Genomic DNA, 19,689 nt, shown 5'->3' on the forward strand with positions numbered 1-19,689 from the left:
ATTAAGTAACATAAGTCAACACTAAAAAGGGGAAATATTTACCATTTATAATTCAGGCTTATTTTACTTTATTATAAACAATATTATAGGGTGGGTGGCCAACCAGAAAAAGGAGGATTTGGTAAATCCCTACCATTTAGCCAAGACCCACTTAAGTGCTGCACCCCCTATACAGGCAAAAGAGAACAATGTCTCCAAGTTCCAGGTTATCCAACAAAATGGTCATAAATGGAGTAATTCTGTGCTAGTGTTCAGTTCTGCCTAAAGATGGCCATGCATGGCCAATATTGTGACCGCTGCTCGTTTATGCTAAACTTAGAGGGGATTCTGTCACGATTTTTATGGTTCATTTATAATATTGGTGTGTAGGCAGTCATCTCAGGTCATTTTGCCTGGTCATGTGCTTTCAGAAAGAGCCAGCACTTTAGGATGGAACTGCTTTCCGGCAGGCTGTTTTTTCTCCTACTTAATGTAACTGAATTTGTTGCAGTGGGACCTGGATTTTTGCTGTGCTGTTCTTAGATCTACCAGGCAGCTGTTATCTTGTGCTAGGGAGCTGTTATCTGGTTACCTTCCCATTATTCTGTTGTTAGGCTGATGGGTGATATCACTCCAACTTTTGAGAAAAGGATTTCAGTGCAGAATTCTACTGGAGCAGCACTATTAACTGATGCATTTTGAAAATGTTTTCCCATGACAGTATCCCTTTAAAATTATAAATATCTTTTTGCAAATTGTTTCTAAATACAGTACCTTTGTCTATGGAAGAGAGAAAATACAGGGCCTATGTGTGCATTGTTTTTCCAAGGAACACTGAAGTGACCTTGCTTTCATACTCAGCTTAACAAAAGCAGTTATTTATCTGCCCAAATTCTCATTAGTAGTTTGTCTTTGTTAAATAAGAGCCTATGCACAGAATCTCTCATAGCACCATCATCTAAAGATTTCTGCACAACATAACAACAGCCTAGTGAATTTTTATTAACAGTAACACTTTGTGATGTTTTCCCTTTAATTGCAATTTTGTGAAATATATTTTCAATAAATGAAGTACCCTGTCTTGAAGAGATCTCCCACTTGTTGTACTACAGCTCCCAGCATTCACTTACTGGGTGCAACAAGTGCAGAACTGCCGTTTGCGGTATATAGAAGTAAGCGTATTACTGGAAAAGGAAGTGAGATGGGGGCAAATGTGACTTACAAACACTGCTGGTGGAAGAGTAGAAGCTGCTCATGGAACTGCAGTTGTTTTGCAAAGGAGCCATCTCTGGTGGATCTGTGGTTGCATGAAGTGAATGTCTCTAAATGGTGGAGCTGGGTGAGCTCTAGAGACATGCAAAAACACAAAAAGTTTCCATTTAAATACTGAGCAATGGTTTCTTCCCAGTGACGGAAATAACAAAGCATTGTTTTATTTATTTATTACTACAGGTATAGGATTAGTTATCTGGAAACCTGGTATCCAGAAAGCTCCGAAATTATGGAAAAGGCCGTCTCCCATAGACTCCATTTTATCCAAATGATTTACCTTTTCTCTGTAATAATAAAACAGTTCCTTATACTTGATCCAAACTAAGATAAGGGTAAATTTTATTACTTACCGTAATTTTCTTTTCCTGGAACAAACTCATGGCAGTGGGTCACTTGTATGTATCCCTGCTCCCGCAGGATTGGACAGATACTAATTAGCATAGCAATTAAAAGCACCTCCTCCCCCCATCACCCTCAGTTCTAGGGTTTCCCAAAATTAACAAAGGGCGGGATAGTGACCCACTGCCATGAGTTTGTTCCAGGAAAAGAAAATTACGGTAAGTAATACAATTGACCCTTTTCCTGTTCACTTCACTCATGGCAGTGGGTCACTTGTATGATGTACCATAGTAATAAAGGGAGGGTAATAATGCAATAACACATTTATTGAGATACAGCTTGCAATACAGAATGACCAAATTTAGCCTCTGTAGCTGACATTACATCCAACTGGTAATGTTTAATGAACGTGTGCATTGAAGACCACACAGCTGCTCGACACACATATGGAAGGTATGGAAAATCTTAGTAATGAGGAAAGACTGGTCAAATTGGGGATGTTCACGCTGGAGAAGAGGCGCTTAAAGGGTTATATGATAACTATGTATAAATATATAAGGAGATCTTATAATAATCTCTCTAATGCTTTTTTTACCAGTAGGTCTTTCCAGCTGACACAAGGTCACCCATTCTGAAAAGAGGTCCCGCCTAAATATTCTGAAGGGGTTTTTTACAGTGAGAGCTGTGAAGACGTGGAATTCTCTCCCTGAATCAGTGGTACAGGCTGATACATTAGATAGCTTTAAGAAGGGGTTGGATTGCTTTTTAGCAAGTGAGGGAATACAGGGTTATGGGAGATAGCTCATAGTACAAGTTGATCCAGGGACTAGTCCGATTGCCATTTTGGAATCAAGAAGGATTTTTTCCCCCTCTGAGGCAAATTGGAGAGGTTTCAGGTGGGTTTTTTGCCTTCCTCTGGATCAACTAGCAGTTAGGCAGAAAACCTAAAAAGGTTGAACTTGGACGTGTGGATTTTTTCAACCTTACTTACTTTGTTACATCTTCTGAACTAACTGAAGATCGAAACGCCCAGGAAGTTGCGATTGCTCTAGTAGAGTGAGCTTTAACCAATGTTGGTTCTGGCAAATTTAAAGACTTATAAACTTCTTTGATACAGGAGGTAATGTATCTGGCCAAAGTGGATTTGGAGGCAGAAGCACCTCTTTTGGGGCCTTCTGGGATCAGGAATAAGGATTCTGATTTCCTAAACTCTTTAACTCTCTGAAAATAGATTGACAAAGGAAGGATATTTGTAAAACACTGGTAGAACAATATCTTGATTGCAACGGAACGAAGAGGATACCTTGGGCACAAATTGTGCATTAGTTTTCAAGACTACTTTGTCTTGATGAAAGATCAGACATTCCTTTGCAATTTGCTTACTCTACTCGCCGATGTTATGGTGACTAGTAAAGCTACTTGATAAATTCTTGATAGATACCAATTGTAGTGGTTCCAATGGTTCATCCATCAAAGCCTGTAGGACAGAAGACAGATTCCATGGAGGTACTCTGGATTTTATTGGAGGATTTATATGGTTGGCTGCGTGAATGAATCTTATTATTATGTGATCTGTCACCAACGGTTTATTCCAAAGAGCCGATAACGCAGAAATTTGAGATTTCAGCGTATTTGTGGCCAATCCTTTTTCCAGACCGGCTTGAAGAAATTCTTCTACATTAACCGCAGAATACACATAAGGATTAACATCCCTTCGATTACCCCATTCTTTGTATATATTCCAAATTCTATAATATTTTCTTGAAGTCGATGTTTTTCTAGATTGCAGTAAAATATCTACTACTGCTTCAGACAATCCAGATTCTTCTACATTCCTCCTCTCAATAGACATGCCATCAATCGCGCGAGGATTCAGCTGACAAATTGGACCTTGAGATAACACTTGAGGGGTTAATGGCAGTTGCCAAGGGTGATCTATTGCCATGTTCTGGAGTTGGGCAAACCATGGCCTCCTGGGCCACCATGGTGCTATCAAGATAACTCGAGACCGGTCATGTCTCACCTTCTTCAAAGTATTTGGGATTAATGGAATTGGAGGAAATAGTTAAGATAGGTTATTGAGAAAGCATCTCTCCCTTCTGCCTGGTGATCCCAAGTCCTGGAAAAATATATGTGCTTCTTCTGGTTGTATCTGGAAGCCATCAAATCTATCTCCACTGGACCCCATCTTTTCTCTATCTGAGCAAATATGTGTGGATCCAATGACCACTCCCCCGGGTGAATCTTGGATCTGCTGAGATAATCTGATCTGATGTTCAACTGTCCTAGAATATAAATTGCAGTCAAATGACACAGGTTGTTCTCTGCCCAATGAAAAATCTTCCCTGTCAACTTCATCAGAAATGCCGATCTGGTACCCCCCTTTCTTCTTAGATAACTCACAACTGTTGTATTGTCTGAATGTACATTGACAGACAACCCTTTTAACTCCTGTACTGCATGATTGTTGATCACTGCACCTAGCCCAGATTGCTGGCATCTGTAATTAGGGTCTGCCACTGAGGTGACAGAATGTATTTCCCTTTGGAAGGTTGGATGACAGACACCACCATCTGAGACTCAGTGGCATTCAGAAACATATTTTGCTTGAGGTTGTATGGATCTCTGAAATCCCACCGTAATTGACGACAATGAAAATGCACCCACTCCACTGCATTGGCTGCTGCAATCATTTTGCCTATTATGCTGAGGCACTCCTTCGCAGAGCAAAATACTTTCCTCCTGAGCACTCGCATTGAATTTTTGATATCTTGTATCCTTTTCTCTGTTAGAAAAACCTTCATCTGAGTGTAATCTATTATCACTCCGAAATACTGAAGAATCTGAACTGGAGTTAAATGAGACTTGTCGAAAATTATTTTCCAACCATGGTGTTGGAGAAATTTTAGCACATAATTTCTCTGATGAACAATAGATGAGGATCCTTGGCCTTGATGAGGATATCGTCTTAATAGGCATAGACTTGTATACCCTTTTCTTTTAGTCTTGCAATCAGTGTAATCAGAACCTTTGTGAATGTTCTTGGTGAGGTAGCTAGCCCGAACGGCAGAGCCTGATATTGAAAAGGTTTCCCTAGAATCAAGAACCGAAGGAACTTCTGATGAGAGCTGGCCACAGGAATATGTAAATAGGCGTCCTTTATGTCGATGGCAACTAGCCAATCTTTTTGATCTATCTCTTGAAGCACGCTTCTTAAAGCTTCCATTTTGAATTTTCTTACATGTAGACTTTTGTTTAAAATTCTTAAATCCAGGATAGCCCTGTATTCTCCTGTTGTCTTCTTTATTAGGAATAAAGGAGAATAAACTCCTAGCCCTCTCTGATGTTTTGGCACTTCTTGTTTTTTCGTAGATCCTTTAAAATCTCTGAAAGAGCTAATCTTGCTCTGGGATCTACAGGAGTTTTGGATTGCAAAAATAAAGTCTTCAAATGCCTTGGTCTGAATTCTAGCTTGTAACCTGACGAAATTACTTGAATTACCCATTTGTCTTGAATAGTCTTCTTCCATTCCATACAAAATCTCCCAAGTCTTCCTCCCACAGGATCTTGGGCTAAACATCTGGCGTCATGTGTACTTTCCTCTGCCAACTTTAGACTGTCTTCTGGAGCCACGAAAAAGATTTGATTGTCCAGAGCTCCAGGATTGATAGTTTGGATAGGTTCTACCTGGTCTGTAGTATTTTGCTTCCTTGTAAGTACATCTATCAGCTCTTATATTCTGAAATTGATTTCTTCTACCTCTTTTGTCTTGTTCCTGCTGTAACCTTAGAGATGATTTTCTCTAAACTGGAACCAAAGAGTAACTCTTCAAATGGTAAAGCACATAAATTGTGTTTTGAAGCCGCACCAGCCTGCCATTGTCGTAGCCATAGAGCTCTTCTGGTTGACACGTATAATGCCATAGATTTTGCTGCTAACTTAAGACTTTCAGTTGCTGCTTCTATGATGAAATCTGAAGCCAGTTTAATTTCACTCATTGCAACTTTAATCCTTGATCTGCTTACATTTATAGATAAAGCATCCTCAATATACTTTAACCAAATTTTGGAAGCCTTTGCAAGGCAAATATTAGCAATGGCAGGTCTGCAAGCCGCACCAGCCACCAGATAAGCTTTCCTTAGCGCACTTTCTTCTCGTTTCTCCATCACGTCACGGAAAGATACTCCATCATCTATAGGTAATGTAGTCTTGCAAGCAATTCTTGTAATGGGGGCATCAACGTTAGGAGGTGTAACCCACTTATAAACAACATCATCCTGAAAGGGGTACATTTTATTAAATCTCTTTGAAAAAAAAAAACTTTTTCTCTGGAGTCCATTTATTTTCCAACTCTGCTTTGAATATCTCATGCATAGGAAAATATGGTTGCTTTCTGTAGGAGTGACTAGCCAATTTATCCCTCCTAGAGGGACCCTCCTATGGATCATCCAACTCAAAAGCCTTCAGCATAGCTTCTATTAAAGGTGAAACTAACTCTAAATCAAAATTTGATTGATCAGAAGTCTCATTTTCTTCTTCAGAATCCATTTCTCCTTCTGAAATTTGTACAATGTGATCTAAATCAGACTCATCCGATGAAGAACCAACTTCCTCTTGAATTCTATTTTTTTTTTAGTAGCTTATTTGTAGGGCCTAGATAAAGCTACTTCAATAGATTGGGATACAGATTGCGACATCTTATTCATAAATTCTTCCAATTGATATTCATATTTCCAGAAGCAAGAGATATGCATTCTTGACACAGATGCTGTGAAAAGTATAGAACTTCAATATAGTGCAGGCTAAAAAGAATGGTTCCTTGTGCAACAAAATTGCTTACCAGGAAAGCACCATGTAATTGCTACAGTCAGGATGGACACAGATTACAACAGGAGCGCTACACTGTTGCGGAGATCAAATGTCCAATGCGTATGACGTCATCACGTTGCGGGGGAGGAGGTGTTTTTAATTGCTATGCTAATTAGTATCTGTCCAATCCTGCAGGGCAGGGATACATACAAGTGACCCACTGCCATGAGTGAAGTGAACAGGAAATAATTAATCCCTTTTGGTAGCAAAACCAGTGTATTGGGTTTATTTAATATTTACCCCAGGTCGCAAGCATTCTGGATAACAGGTCCTGTACTTTTGGTGCTGTTAAATTGATCTCTATAGAGAAATAAAATGGCACTTCTCACTATAATAGGAATATTTATGCTTAAGGCACACACTAGGCTAAACCCTGTTATATGTCTATTTTATTACATTTATATGGAAGATAAACATGTTATAATTAAGTTAGACTACTTAGCAGTCATTGGGAGTGTAGAGATTAAAATAAGCAATACATGGACATCCTTACCCTGTAAATGGCTCCCTTGTGGCATGCCAATCTCTGAGGTGCTTGCAATACAAATGAGATTTAGGAGAGTTAATGTGGAGACTTTAAAAAAGAAAATAAAAACAACAAATAATAAAAAAAAAATCATATACATGGAATTTGTCATAAAAAGGCACACAGTTTACATCAGATTTGGTAAGTGATTTCATCCAATGAGAAAGCAGCATTTACCACTCACCTGGGAATTCAGAACCACCATTTGCATCATAGCAGGCACAAGCTGGGAGACATCTTAAGCAGAAGTCTTGGGACTGGAGATTTTGGGGTTGCTGAGGGCTAAACAATTTTAGGGCCATATATGTTTCATTGGCATCTCATAGTTTGACAGTAGGCACAACGTAAGTAATTTTCCTTAACTTCTGTCCAGTGCATAGTTTTAAAGGGGAGAGATACCATCAGCATCTGGCCTGGGGCCCACTGGGGCTGCTACCTCAGACGTCCCCCCCACGATGGACAAGAGGTCAGTGCCAGAATATTAACTGGGCAGGTAACAGGAGCGGGTCTGGGTCAACTGAGTTCATGAGGGTCAGGGCCCACTGAGTTTTTCCTGGTGTCAATCGATCCAGTCTGGCCCTGGATACAGTTTCAACCTCTGTAACATAACACAAATCAAAGGTGGTGACATTATGCTCTAGTTTAACAGCCATAGTCTAAGGGGCCGATTCACTAAGCTCGAGTGAAGGATTCGAATGAAAAATACTTCGAATTTCGAAGTATTTTTTGGGTACTTCGACCATCGAATGGGCTACTTCGACCTTCGACTACGACCTTCGACTTCGATTCGAACGTTTCGAACGAAAAATCGTTCGACTATTCGACCATTCGATAGTCGAAGTACTTTCCCTTTAAAAAAAACTTCGACCCCCTACTTCGGCAGATAAAACCTACCGAAGTCAATGTTAGCCTATGGGGAAGGTCCCCATAGGTTTGCTAACCTTTTTTTGATCGAAGGATTTTCCTTCGATCGTTGGATTAAAATCCTTCGAATCGTTCGATTCGAAGGATTTAATCGTTCGATCGAACGAAAAATCCTTCGATCGATCGAACGAACGTTTAGCGCTAAATCCTTCGACTTCGATATTCGAAGTCGAAGGATTTCAATTCGAGGGTCGAATTTCGAAGTATTTTTAACTTCGAAATTCGACCCTTAGTGAATCTGCCCCTAAGTCATAAATAAATCTCCCTTTTAAAAGGATGGTATCATCTGCTTCCCATCCTAAAACCCTCAATAAGATGAACTGTTAAATACATGTACCTCTCAGAGTCCACCAACAGTATCCACCTATTATTGTTCCCCTGGATATTGGCTGCCTATTAATAAATGCTATATATATATATATATATATATATATATATATATATATATATATATATATATATATGTGTGTGTGTGTGGGGGGGGGGGGAGGTATATATACTTCTCTGTCCTCTGTACAAGAAGGGGGAGGAGTCAGCTGTCAGCAAACAGGAAGGAAGGCATGCACAGGAAGTGCTGGGAGAGAAGCTGACAGGAAGGAAGGCATGCACCGGAAGTGATGGGAGAGAAGCTGACAGGAAGGAAGGCCTGCACAGGAAGTGCTGGGAGTGAAGCTGACAAGAAGGAAGCCCTGCACAGGAAATGCTGAGAAAAAAGTTGACTGAGGCAAACACTTATTTGTCACAATGAGCAATCAGATGCAAACCTGGTTGTGTAGCATATATTCACAAGAAAACCCTTTAGCAGTTTTTGCACCTCTGTAGGGTGGCTGTTTGGGCCTCTGTGACTTGTAATTGATATTCCAGGGCCTATTTTAAAACTCAGTCCAGGCCTAGTGAGATCAGACACGACTTTAACTGGTATATATATATATATATATATATATATATATATATATATATATGTTAGTATGATTAGGGAACAAGAGTGCCCCCTTGTGCTGCCAACCCTCCAGAGCCCACGTCTGGGAAGAGGGGGAAATAAAAATCCTTCTCTCCCTTTTCCTATAAGACACCAACCAACACATTCTGCAAATCCAAGCTGATCTGGCGGAGTTCAGGACCCTGGAGAGAGGAAGACCAGCGCGCCCCCGTTGGCTTTGCCCAATCAGAGGCGCTCTCAGGGGAGCACACGCGTCTTTTTTCTCAATGCGGCTCTGTCATTGGACAATGGGATTTTCAGTTCGCGCATATGATTTGCTGAGAGGCTTACAGCTTGCTTTATGTCGATTGGTTACTGTGGAGGGAATGCTTTGCCCTAATTGGCGATTTGATTGGCTGGCCGTCCTGTCACTGGTCTGAAGGAGACATGGCGCATGTGAGGAACCTGAAGGTGAGCGAGAGATAGGGGAAAGGTGACAGCTGTCCTATATTTATATAATAAATTATTTTCCTACATGGTAGGGAGGAACGGGTAGGAGACGAGGGACTTATTTTGTGAGAATGCAACATACTCTGCTGTGTTTGCTACTTGCATGCAAACTGTTGCTGGAATAATGGGGCATTGTGGGTAAAATAACATGCTATCTGCGGTTTTGCATCTATTGCAATATCGTTCTGTTCTAAAATGAGACATAAAGAGGCAGTGTCTGTCTACAGAAGTCACAGTTGTGTGGCCATCTTTCCACAAATGTTCCCTAGGCAGAAACCTTTTATATTATCCAGCTATGTGTTTTCCATGGTGCATTTTGCTTATTATATTATTTTAAACTATTCTTATTTATTCTTCAGGGTTTGGTTGGCATCATTACTGGAGGAGCCTCAGGCCTCGGCCGTGCTACTGTAGAACGGTTTGTGCGTCAAGGAGCAAGTGCTGTCATCTTGGATTTGCCCAAATCGGAAGGGAAGACTGTGGCCGAGTCCTTGGGTGACAAGTGTGCTTTTTCTCCCACTGATGTAGGTACCAGGGAAGCTAGAGTTATAGACGAGGGGCTCTGCTAATGGTAGAATAAAGCATGTCCCTCCCATTGACACAGTCAGTTATTATTCTGCCTATCCGTCCAACACAAGTATGCACAGATCAGTACCATGCAGATTAGTGCACATTTCTTGGCAACATATTGTAAAGTAATTCTTTATATGAGTGCATTTTCACAAATAGGGGTTTTAACCATAGGCTTATAATAATAATAATAATATTGCTAAGTTACCGCAGCTACATTGAGGTAAATTGCATATGGTTGTCCTAGTAATATTTTTGATAGGCTGGGACTTCCCTGCCTTATTGCTCTAATGCAGGGGTCCCCAACCTTTTTTGGGCCGGGGACCAAAAAAGAGGCAATTTTTTTCCATGGGTCGGCGTCCACATTGGGTGCACCGGCGTCAAATTCGACGCACCGCGTTCATTTTTCGGCAGCCCAGTTCAGGATTGGGCCGTGGCCCGGTGGTTGGGTCCCCTGCTCTAATGCAGTGAATGAAAAGGGAATCTGAGGGCCATTGGGGTAAGGCTTGAATGAATATTGGGGTTTCATGTATCTTCTTTGACTTTACTTTTTTTTTAACTCAGGTGACCTGTGAGGCAGATGTGAAAAATGCTTTGGAACTGGCACGTTCAAAGTTTGGCCGTGTGGACATTGTGGTGAACTGCGCAGGAATAGCTGTTGCTGCAAAAACATACAACCTAAACAAACAGTTGCCTCACAGTTTAGAGGACTTCCAGAAAGTAATCAATGTAAGGCGAAAAGTATTGTCTGTACTGTGTTTAAGCTCTGTTAGTATTACACTTGTGGTTTTATTCACAAATAATTATTTGGATGAGTTCAGGGTCCTCATTCACATGAGTGTATGAGATGTACATTATTGCATTAGGGTTGTGCACAGTGCTCTTGAAGCCCACCTGTTAATCTAGGCCATCTGTACTTTACCTCATAGGTTAATATCGCAGGCACTTTTAATGTTATCCGACTGGCTGCTGGTGAGATTGGGAAGAATGAGCCTGATCAGGATGGACACAGAGGGGTGATTATTAATACAGCAAGTGTTGCAGCTTTCGATGGACAGGTAAGACTTGTGGGGGACTTGTTAACAGTAAACAAGGCAGTTGTCCAGCCTTCCCACATGTCTCCCCTTGTGCTCCTACAACAACTTTTCATGTTCCCAAAGCTTTGGAATCATTGCTGTGGCCAACTTAGTATTTGTATTGATGTTAGGTATTGTTTGTTGTATCTCTCAGAACTTAATTTATTTCTGGCATAACTGTTCATATATTTACCTGTTCGATCTGATAGGTGGGGCAAGCGGCCTACTCTGCCTCCAAAGGTGGAATTGTGGGTATGACGCTGCCCATTGCTCGAGACCTGGCACCTATGGGAATCAGAGTTGTAACTATTGCTCCAGGTAACTTACATAATCTTTTCTACAAATGTGTTTTTTCTCCCTGCCTTAGAGGCAACCTGAATTCCAGAGTACAATACCTGTTTACGCAGAAATACATGACATGTCTTCCTTGTTAAAAGAGAATAGATTGCTATTTAATGTCTTTTTAAAAAATCTAATTTTATGAAGGAATCTGACAAAAACAATTGTTAAATAATGTATTGAATGATTATTTGCCTCTTCAGGATTATTTGCAACTCCTCTGCTTGTTGGGCTTCCTGAGAAGGTGAGAACGTTTCTGGCCAAGCAAGTCCCCTTCCCAAGCAGACTGGGTGACCCGGGGGAGTATGCGCACCTTGTGCAGGCCATTGCGGAGAACCCAATGTTAAATGGAGAAATTATTCGACTTGATGGGGCCCTACGCATGCAGCCTTAATGGAAAGGACTATTTGATTCAATGGGACCAGATGGCTATAGATTCATACCGGCTGCAAAACCAGGATGTAATACCCCTGTAATTAATAACAGTGATCACCTCAAGTTCTTTATTCCCTGGAGTGCAGGTAAAGCAAATGGAGTTCATTGTTAGCCCATGATATCATTGGGAAAGTTACTGAACCTGAACGGCAGCCAAAGCCATGATCTACAAAAGTCCTAACAATGAAAACAGAGATTTGACTGTCAGAGAAAAATTGGCCTTTCTGCCACGACCAGCCATCTTCTGGTATATAACTGTAATTTTAACGTTGATTTATTAAACTGCATTTCAAAGAATACATGTTTCCTGGTGTAGAATGTTTTGGCCTACGATGGGTCTCTGCATTATCACAACCTATGCTGGTTGCACAAAAAAACATTTCATAGACACATCTTGAAGCTCTTTTTTCCTGATACAGCAACCTTGCAATAACCATTCCAACTATAAGAGCTTCTCTGGGCAGTTATTTAAATGCACTGCAACACTTGTCTGTACGTGCAGTTAAATCTAAAACTTTTAAGGGCCTGCTTCTGCTTTTTGTAGTATGTATGGTTCCAGCCTATAAAAAGCAATACAGGCTGGCACACACAGCGATTCAAACCGGGGTACAACCCCTGGTACGTTTATTGCGTCACAACGTTTCGAGGGCGTTCCCCCTTGGTCAGGTGAAATTGGGAGGGCGGTCTCCCTTAGGAGCTGTGCACTGAGTGGAACCATTCGAGAAAGGGCCTGAGTGTGTACGTGATCTTGTACAGAGTTCCAGCCTATAAAGCCATTTGGTAATTTCACAAAGTTTCACCACAAGAGGTCACTGTTGTTCAAAAGATTTTGAGCCACTAATGTACGTACCTTAAGCGTCTAGCACAGAGTTTCCCAAACAGTAGCTAGTGAGCAACATGTTGCACTCCAACCCCTTGGATGTTGCTCCCAGTGGCAGGTGTTTATTTTTGAATTCCATTCTTGGAGGCAAGTTTTGGTTGCATAAAAAACAGATGTACAAGCCAAATGTATGTTGACAATCCACATAGGGGCTACCAAATGGCCAATCACAGCACTTATTGGGCAGCCAATTTTTCATGCTTGTGTTGATCCCCAACACCTTTTACTTCTGAATGTTGCTCACGGGTTCAAAAGGTCTAGCACCTCTAGCTTTTTAAATATTCTGCACTGCTTGCTGGTTATGACTCATGAAATAATGTATAGAAGCCCACTGATAAACAGATACATTTAAATGTATATTTGCTTGTTTTATTATGCAAACATTCGGTGGGACATTCCCTTTAAATAGAGCACACTATTTATTTCCAGTCCTTTTATGCCAAGTAAACTGTATGGCATGCCAAGAAATTTGTGGCACTTTGTGGGAACGTTTTTAATACAGAGTTTCACTCTTTCATCACTAACGAGCCCCAAAGACTTTGTGCTTCATTACTTAAATTAAGTAGTGCCGTGTTTGTGTCTGGGGTCTGGCTGTGCTATGCTATGCACTGAGGGCCAAAATAAGAAATCAAGCTGTAGGTGCAATGTGCAGCACTGATGGGTGCAAGGCAGCCCTGTTCTTCCTACCTGCCATATAGCAGATTAAATATGTGGGTTGACCCAAAACACACAGGCTCACCAGTTGCCCCCTGCAATTGTGGGCAGGTTTTATTCACTGCCAGCTTAGCAGCTCCGTGACTCTCCCCACCCTGCCCCAGTTCAACTTTTGACTGATTGACGGCCTAGCAGCAATTGTTTGGCAGTTCAGGCCAGGCTCCAGTTGGGTTAGGGTAGGTTAGGATCAGGTGAGGGAAGGAATTTCAACCTCCACAGATCACTAGGCAGGCTGCAAATACAGGCCTCTGTTGCAGCAGCACAGTACTTATTGGGCACATAGGTCTCTGCATCTCATTTTGGAGCAAAGAGACCTTCGGCAATTCAGAAGGGTGCCAGGGTGCAAGCATGCAAAATTAATGGTGTTTTGTGGCCACTTTTGCACTTAGGGTCTTGCACTTTGTAAATGCCATCTAGTGTCCTGTATTATTTCCCATCCTCTGTTGTGTCTTATATTACCTAAAAGAATTGCCTACTTGTGGATACCCCAGTAGGGTTGCCACCTTTTCTGGACAAAAATACCAGCCTTCCTATATTCTTGCTGTTTCTTCCTATTAATAACATTGGCATTAAGCATAATTTTTACCGGTCAGGCCGGTAAAATACCAGGCAGATGGCAACCCTATACCCCAGTAATACAGGTATGGGACCTGTTATCCAGAATGCTTGTGACCTGGGGTTGTCCAGATATCTGGTTTCTAGATAACTGATCCCATACCTGTACTGAGAATTGTAGTGCTGTGAGAGCTGTAGTACTTGAGTACATTTAGGCCATGTAGCCGCTGGACTGCATCTCAGTATTTTCTTGGAATTTGTTGCTACATTTGGAACACACCAGGCTGACATAAGTTCTGTAGGCGGTTCCTGTTCCTAGTATCACATTTCCTTGCACATCAAATTCCTAATCATCATTCATATGTAAACGCGACACAAGTTGCAATGCCTTTATTTCTTCTACTTCTCTTCATATCTGCCTGCAGTAGCCCCTCTGGCTCCTTAACGCCTTTCTTCCTCCATTTGCCACGGTCCACCACTTTCAATATATTCATCCAAAAGAGAAGACTTTATTCCAATCAATTTATTTCAATAAAAGTTTCTGTTTTAACAACCTCAGACCTATGGGCTAGGACATTCATTGGTATCTTCTTAAAGAGCTATCCTGCCATCAGCTGCTTCCCATTGGAATGGTAAAGGCCGCACCATAGTTCCCCTGTTTAGATGTATTTTTTTCTTGTGCCAGGGACTGTCAAAATCAAAGCCTCTAGGAGCCATAGAGTATGTTGATAGCTGTATTTGTATAGTTTATACATTATCTCTCCTTTTCCTACTCAAGTGTGTCATTCAGACAACATCCAGGACGTTCGGGCCAGTGATTCACAGGCAGAATTGAATTTGTCTTAATGCCTCTACTGTTTAAGCCCAATTATCAAACCTCCAGCACCGATAACATTGAGTCTGGCAGCAAACCGAACTGGGCTACAGTTACAGATACCTAGCTCTTGTGGGACAAGTCTCTAACAACGGCTGCCAGTGTTACAGAGAATAAATCAATGAAGAATAGCAGCCCTCAGAAACGAGCCTATCGCCCAGAAGTGATCACAGGTCCCCATGCAGGCCAGTATAAAGTGCTGCATTTCCATTAGAGCTTCTCTCTCTCAAAACAATCTGATATCTTGTTCAGAAGGCGCCAGGATGGAACGGGCGTTGCTCTTTCTACCCATGACCTTCTAACAGTGACCAGCGTTGTTAGTATAGTGGTTTCATAGATCATGTGTATTGAAAGGATAGTCAAACATCTGGCAGTGATCTTGGCAACATGATAGCAATTGAAATACCACACTGGAAAAAAGACAAAATAGAAACCAAGCTAAAAACAATACCATATGCCATGTTATTATCCTTAAAAACACCCATACACACCACTTTCAAATGCACTGCCACTTTATTAGCTAGCTTGACAAACCTAAGCTTGACAATGCATGAACTGCTCCAGTTTCAGCAGTCTGGTTGTTAGAGTCCAAATGACCCTAGCAACCTTTCATTGATTTGAATAAGAGACTGGAATATGAATTGGAGAGGACCAGAATAGAAAGATGAGTAATAAATAGTAGCAATAACAATTTATTTGTAGCCTTTTAGATGGGGTCAGTGACCCCATTTGAAAGCTGGAAAGACTCAGAAGAAAAAGGTGAATAATTAAAAAAACTGTAAAAAAATAAAAATAAACAACGAAGACCAATTGAAAAGTTGCTTAGAATTAACCATTCTGTAACGTACTAAATGTTAACTCAAAGTTGAACCATCCCTTCTACAGCTACTGTCAACTAAATGTGCTCTTAAATTTGGAGTTCTGAATTGAAACTAAACATTTTAAAACATGTATGTTTTGATTCAACTTAAACTTGGTGTCATTTATGTAAAAAGAGGAATTGTGTGTTACAGGGATGATTACTCAGTATCCGGTTAATTAGCCACCAGTGCCTCTAGCCACCCTGATTGGTTGCTTGCCACGTGTACCTTGAAAATCTATAAAATTGGTGCTTTTGTAAAAAATAATCTGGCTGCATGATCCAGGGAGGTGTGACCGCAAAGGGCCTGCAAGGTATTTGTGAATGGATATATATTATACATTTCTGTATATAAATGCATATATCATAAATGTGTGATAAAAATCTCAGCAGTTACATGTAAAAACTCGCCTGCCCGTTGAACAATTCTGTCTGTCCCACAGATATTCCAGGAATGTATTGAGCAGTACCTCACACAAGCACAGACCCTGAGGAAATCTGACAGTATAAAGTCATGATGTTTTATTAAAAGGAGGCTTTGGCATCTCCAGCAAAACAGCACAGGAAGAGTTGGCAGGATGGTAGAAATATTGTGGTTGGCAGTAGGGATGGCATGGCTCCGGGAAAAATAGAGGGTAGAGGAGAGCTAAATATATGGCCCTTCCCAAAGATGATATACTCACTGCTACTGTACTACACTGTTACTATAGGCACCATCTCTCCCTACTATACCTGCTATCCTACAGTCACACTCCCTTCCCAGAGACTATTATCCCACTGTTACTATAGACACCATCTCTCCCTACTATACCTGCTATCACATAGTCACACTCCCTTCCCAGTACCTACATTTTTTACTATTCTTATAATTAAAACATTTAGGGGGGGTAATCTTACTTTATGCACATGCTGTGCAAAGTTCCTAATTTTGTACCTTTGTCTTTTTAAACTGTGTTTTACCATAACCTATACCTACATGGTGTAAAATCTCTAGAGCCTTGATAAAAAATCTTATTCCTTGTCTTTCTTTTTTTACCAATTACAATTTTATTAAACAGGTTAGATATGGAGGCAATACATTCAGTAGGTTGATATACAGTAACAGATACAGCATTGCAACAGGGAACCATACATACATCTAAAAATCACACACGGAGATATGAAAACAGCTGTGTTACCCTCACAACGCTTCTTTATAAGATAAACTGCATGAACCTCCCACAGTTTGCATTAATAATACATTTGTTTTTTTAACTTTTAAATTATTCCAAATCCTATTTTATCATGTTAGTCAAGCAAAATAAACTTTAATTACATTGTATAAATTATTTGAATCTTGTTTCCATGATTTTGGGAACTCATAATTATAACAAGTAGGCAGGAGCCATTTTGTGGACACTGTTATTAAGCCTTCCATCATAGAATCTTGTTTGTGCACCAGAATGGGGGACCTGATGTCCATCCCCATGCCCTGGCTACACAAATAAATGGTGAAGAGAACTGGGGGAATGTGTGGAGAGCAGTGACATCTAGGAAGTGCTGAATGGAAAGTGAAAGTAATTGCCTGCCCTGCCTCTATGCCTAAGGCATAGGGGAGGGGCAGGCAATATATGATTGACAGCTGAGATTTTTAAATGAGTTTACAACAGCTATGAACGCTTTAATAAAAAAAAATTTTGGATTTCATGTTTAATTTGAAAAGGACTTTTATTATACAGCTTTTTTTTTTATGTCTGGGTGACAGGTCCACTTTAACCAAACAATAAAGGCAGGGAGGGAAGAAGGTAAGGGAAATTAACCAGGTATTGGTTACAGAGTCAGAGGGAATTTTGTGTCATGCTAGTTTGTGTTATTGATACAGTTTTATGGCTTATAAATTATATTTGGTCTGATATAAATTAATTTGTATAGAGGGATTAACTGATTAACTTGTTGTTGCTAAAAGACTAGGGTTGGTCGGTTGTGGGCCCTCCAGTGCAGGACAATTCACTTCTTTGCTTGTGCGTGAAACGTTAAGAGGATGACCAATAATGTTCTCAAGGCTCAAGTCTGAATGAGGACCTCTGCCTTCGCAGTGGGGCTATTTCTATTCAGTCCCTCTCCTGTTTATATAACAGTCTCTCATTCAAACCACTGCCTGGTTGCTTGGGTAAACAAGACCCCTTGCAAATTTCAAACAGGAGAGCTGCAGAACAGAACACTGAACTGAAAAACCACAACAAAAAATGAGAACCAATTGCAAATTGGACTCAGAATATCAATGTCTATATCATACTAAAAAGTTAATTTAAAGGGGAACAACCCCTTTAAGTGCCAAAGCTTCAATATCACATTCTAAATGATTAATTATTAATATAATTGTTAGTCCAGGGGCGTGAGACTAATATATGCAGTCGCTGTAAGTGAAGAGTTTGACACATCCTTATGAGAGAAAATGGGAGCAAAGCATTTTTGGATGTGCCATGTGACAGCCTCTGAGCCAGTCAGAAGGCACAGCGAGCAGGTCTATAGATGGATATTCTTATAGACAGGCCTGTGTGCTGCCAGTCGTGTGTCTGTTTTCCTTTCCTAAGGGTGCAGAAGGAAGCAGACACCCCTTCTTATTCCAGCTCCTTGGCTCCATAGAGAATGCAGTCTGTTGGGACTTGTTATTAGTAAAAGGCAGCCAGCTCTCTGCTGTTTCATGCTTATCCCTACATCTCGCTGTTTATGGAAAGAGGCAGGTGCTGACATCATCGCCCAGGTGTGCAGAGTTTTCCCCTGCAGGGATAACACTCAGCAGGCATCACCCTGATTCACACTCCTCACAAGATTTTGGGGAGTTTGAGGGCCAAGAAGTGACTGGGTCCATTTTTCCCAGGTAGATGTTAGGTGCTTGCACATTCAGCATAGGTTATTCAGAATCTTGCCTTGCTAGCATGGTCTTTGACTAAGATCAGGCTTGAAAACTGCTCATTAGGAAATGTATCCACATGTACAGTTTTGTTCCTAAAGGACATGCTTTGAATTTAGAGCCAACAGGTTGATCGGAAGCTCAGCAAAAAATGAAGGAGTTGAATTGTTCTTGTTTAAGATGCATAATAGAAATATAGTTATGGGACCTGCTATGCAGAATGCTTTGGACCTGGATAAGGGATCTTCCTGCAATTTGAATCTACATACCTTATATCTATTAAATAAAATCATACAAACATGAATTAACCCAATAGGCTTATGTACAGTAATTATAGCATAGTTAGGGCCGGGTACAGGGTACTGTGTTACTATTGCAGGGAAAAAGGAAATACTTTTTAAAAAATGTAATTATTTGATTAAAATTAAGTCTATGGGAGATGGACTTTCCGTAATAATGAGCTTTCTGGATAAGAGATCCCATACCTATATTAAGAGATGAATTCCTTTGCCTAAGCAGCCATTGTTTCTCTGGCCACAAGCTTCTTATCACCTCCCGTATGGTTGCTGTTGTGCTTACAATTCCATTACAAGAAGCAATAATGTTAGTGGGTTGGCAGTCATGTCATACTGGTGGTACTAATGATATACCATGACTGGGAGTGTGGCCAGCAGACTGGGGCAGTTATTGCACTAACTACAGTAGGTAGAACACCCTGGATATACTGCAAGGCTAATTCGCTTGTGATTTTCTTGTGGGGCCTGAACTATCACTAACATCTTAAAAGATGTATTTATCAAAGGGTTAAAATAGGGATCAATTTCACATTATGCTATTCATTATTACAGGATTCTTTAGAGGACTTCTTCAATCTGTGAACCAAGCTAGCTGATGGCAAAATATTTGTGTAGAGCTTCTAGGTCCATACTGGGGGTAATGTGATAACATATCCAAAGCGTGCTACAGTTCTAAGGGATCATTTTCTGTTTCTGGCATGAATGTGATAAAGCGTTTGGGGGTCAGGACTGGATTTACATAGCTGGCATCCCTAGGCCCTCTGCCATTCGTCGCCCCTGTCCCCTCCCATTTATTCATGCAAATTTTCATCATTGGGACCAGAGCAATGGGGCTTGGCGCATTGGAAATGTAATTTTTT

The 19,689-nt window shown here is 40.8% G+C and overlaps 1 protein-coding gene across 1 annotated transcript; it reads left to right on the forward strand.

Annotated features, from left to right (window-relative positions):
• Positions 1–9,146: 9,146 nt before the first annotated feature.
• Positions 9,147–12,055, forward strand: hsd17b10.S (hydroxysteroid (17-beta) dehydrogenase 10 S homeolog). The gene is made up of 6 exons (XM_018232769.2): positions 9,147–9,299; positions 9,698–9,862; positions 10,473–10,637; positions 10,838–10,966; positions 11,194–11,302; positions 11,527–12,055. The coding sequence occupies exons 1-6, from the start codon at positions 9,276–9,278 to the stop codon at positions 11,715–11,717; spliced, it is 783 nt and encodes a 260-aa protein (XP_018088258.1). The 5' UTR covers positions 9,147–9,275; the 3' UTR covers positions 11,718–12,055.
• Positions 12,056–19,689: the final 7,634 nt, after the last annotated feature.

This window comes from Xenopus laevis, chromosome 8S (assembly GCF_017654675.1).
Source record: "Xenopus laevis strain J_2021 chromosome 8S, Xenopus_laevis_v10.1, whole genome shotgun sequence".
Classification (NCBI taxonomy): Eukaryota; Metazoa; Chordata; class Amphibia; order Anura; family Pipidae; genus Xenopus; species Xenopus laevis.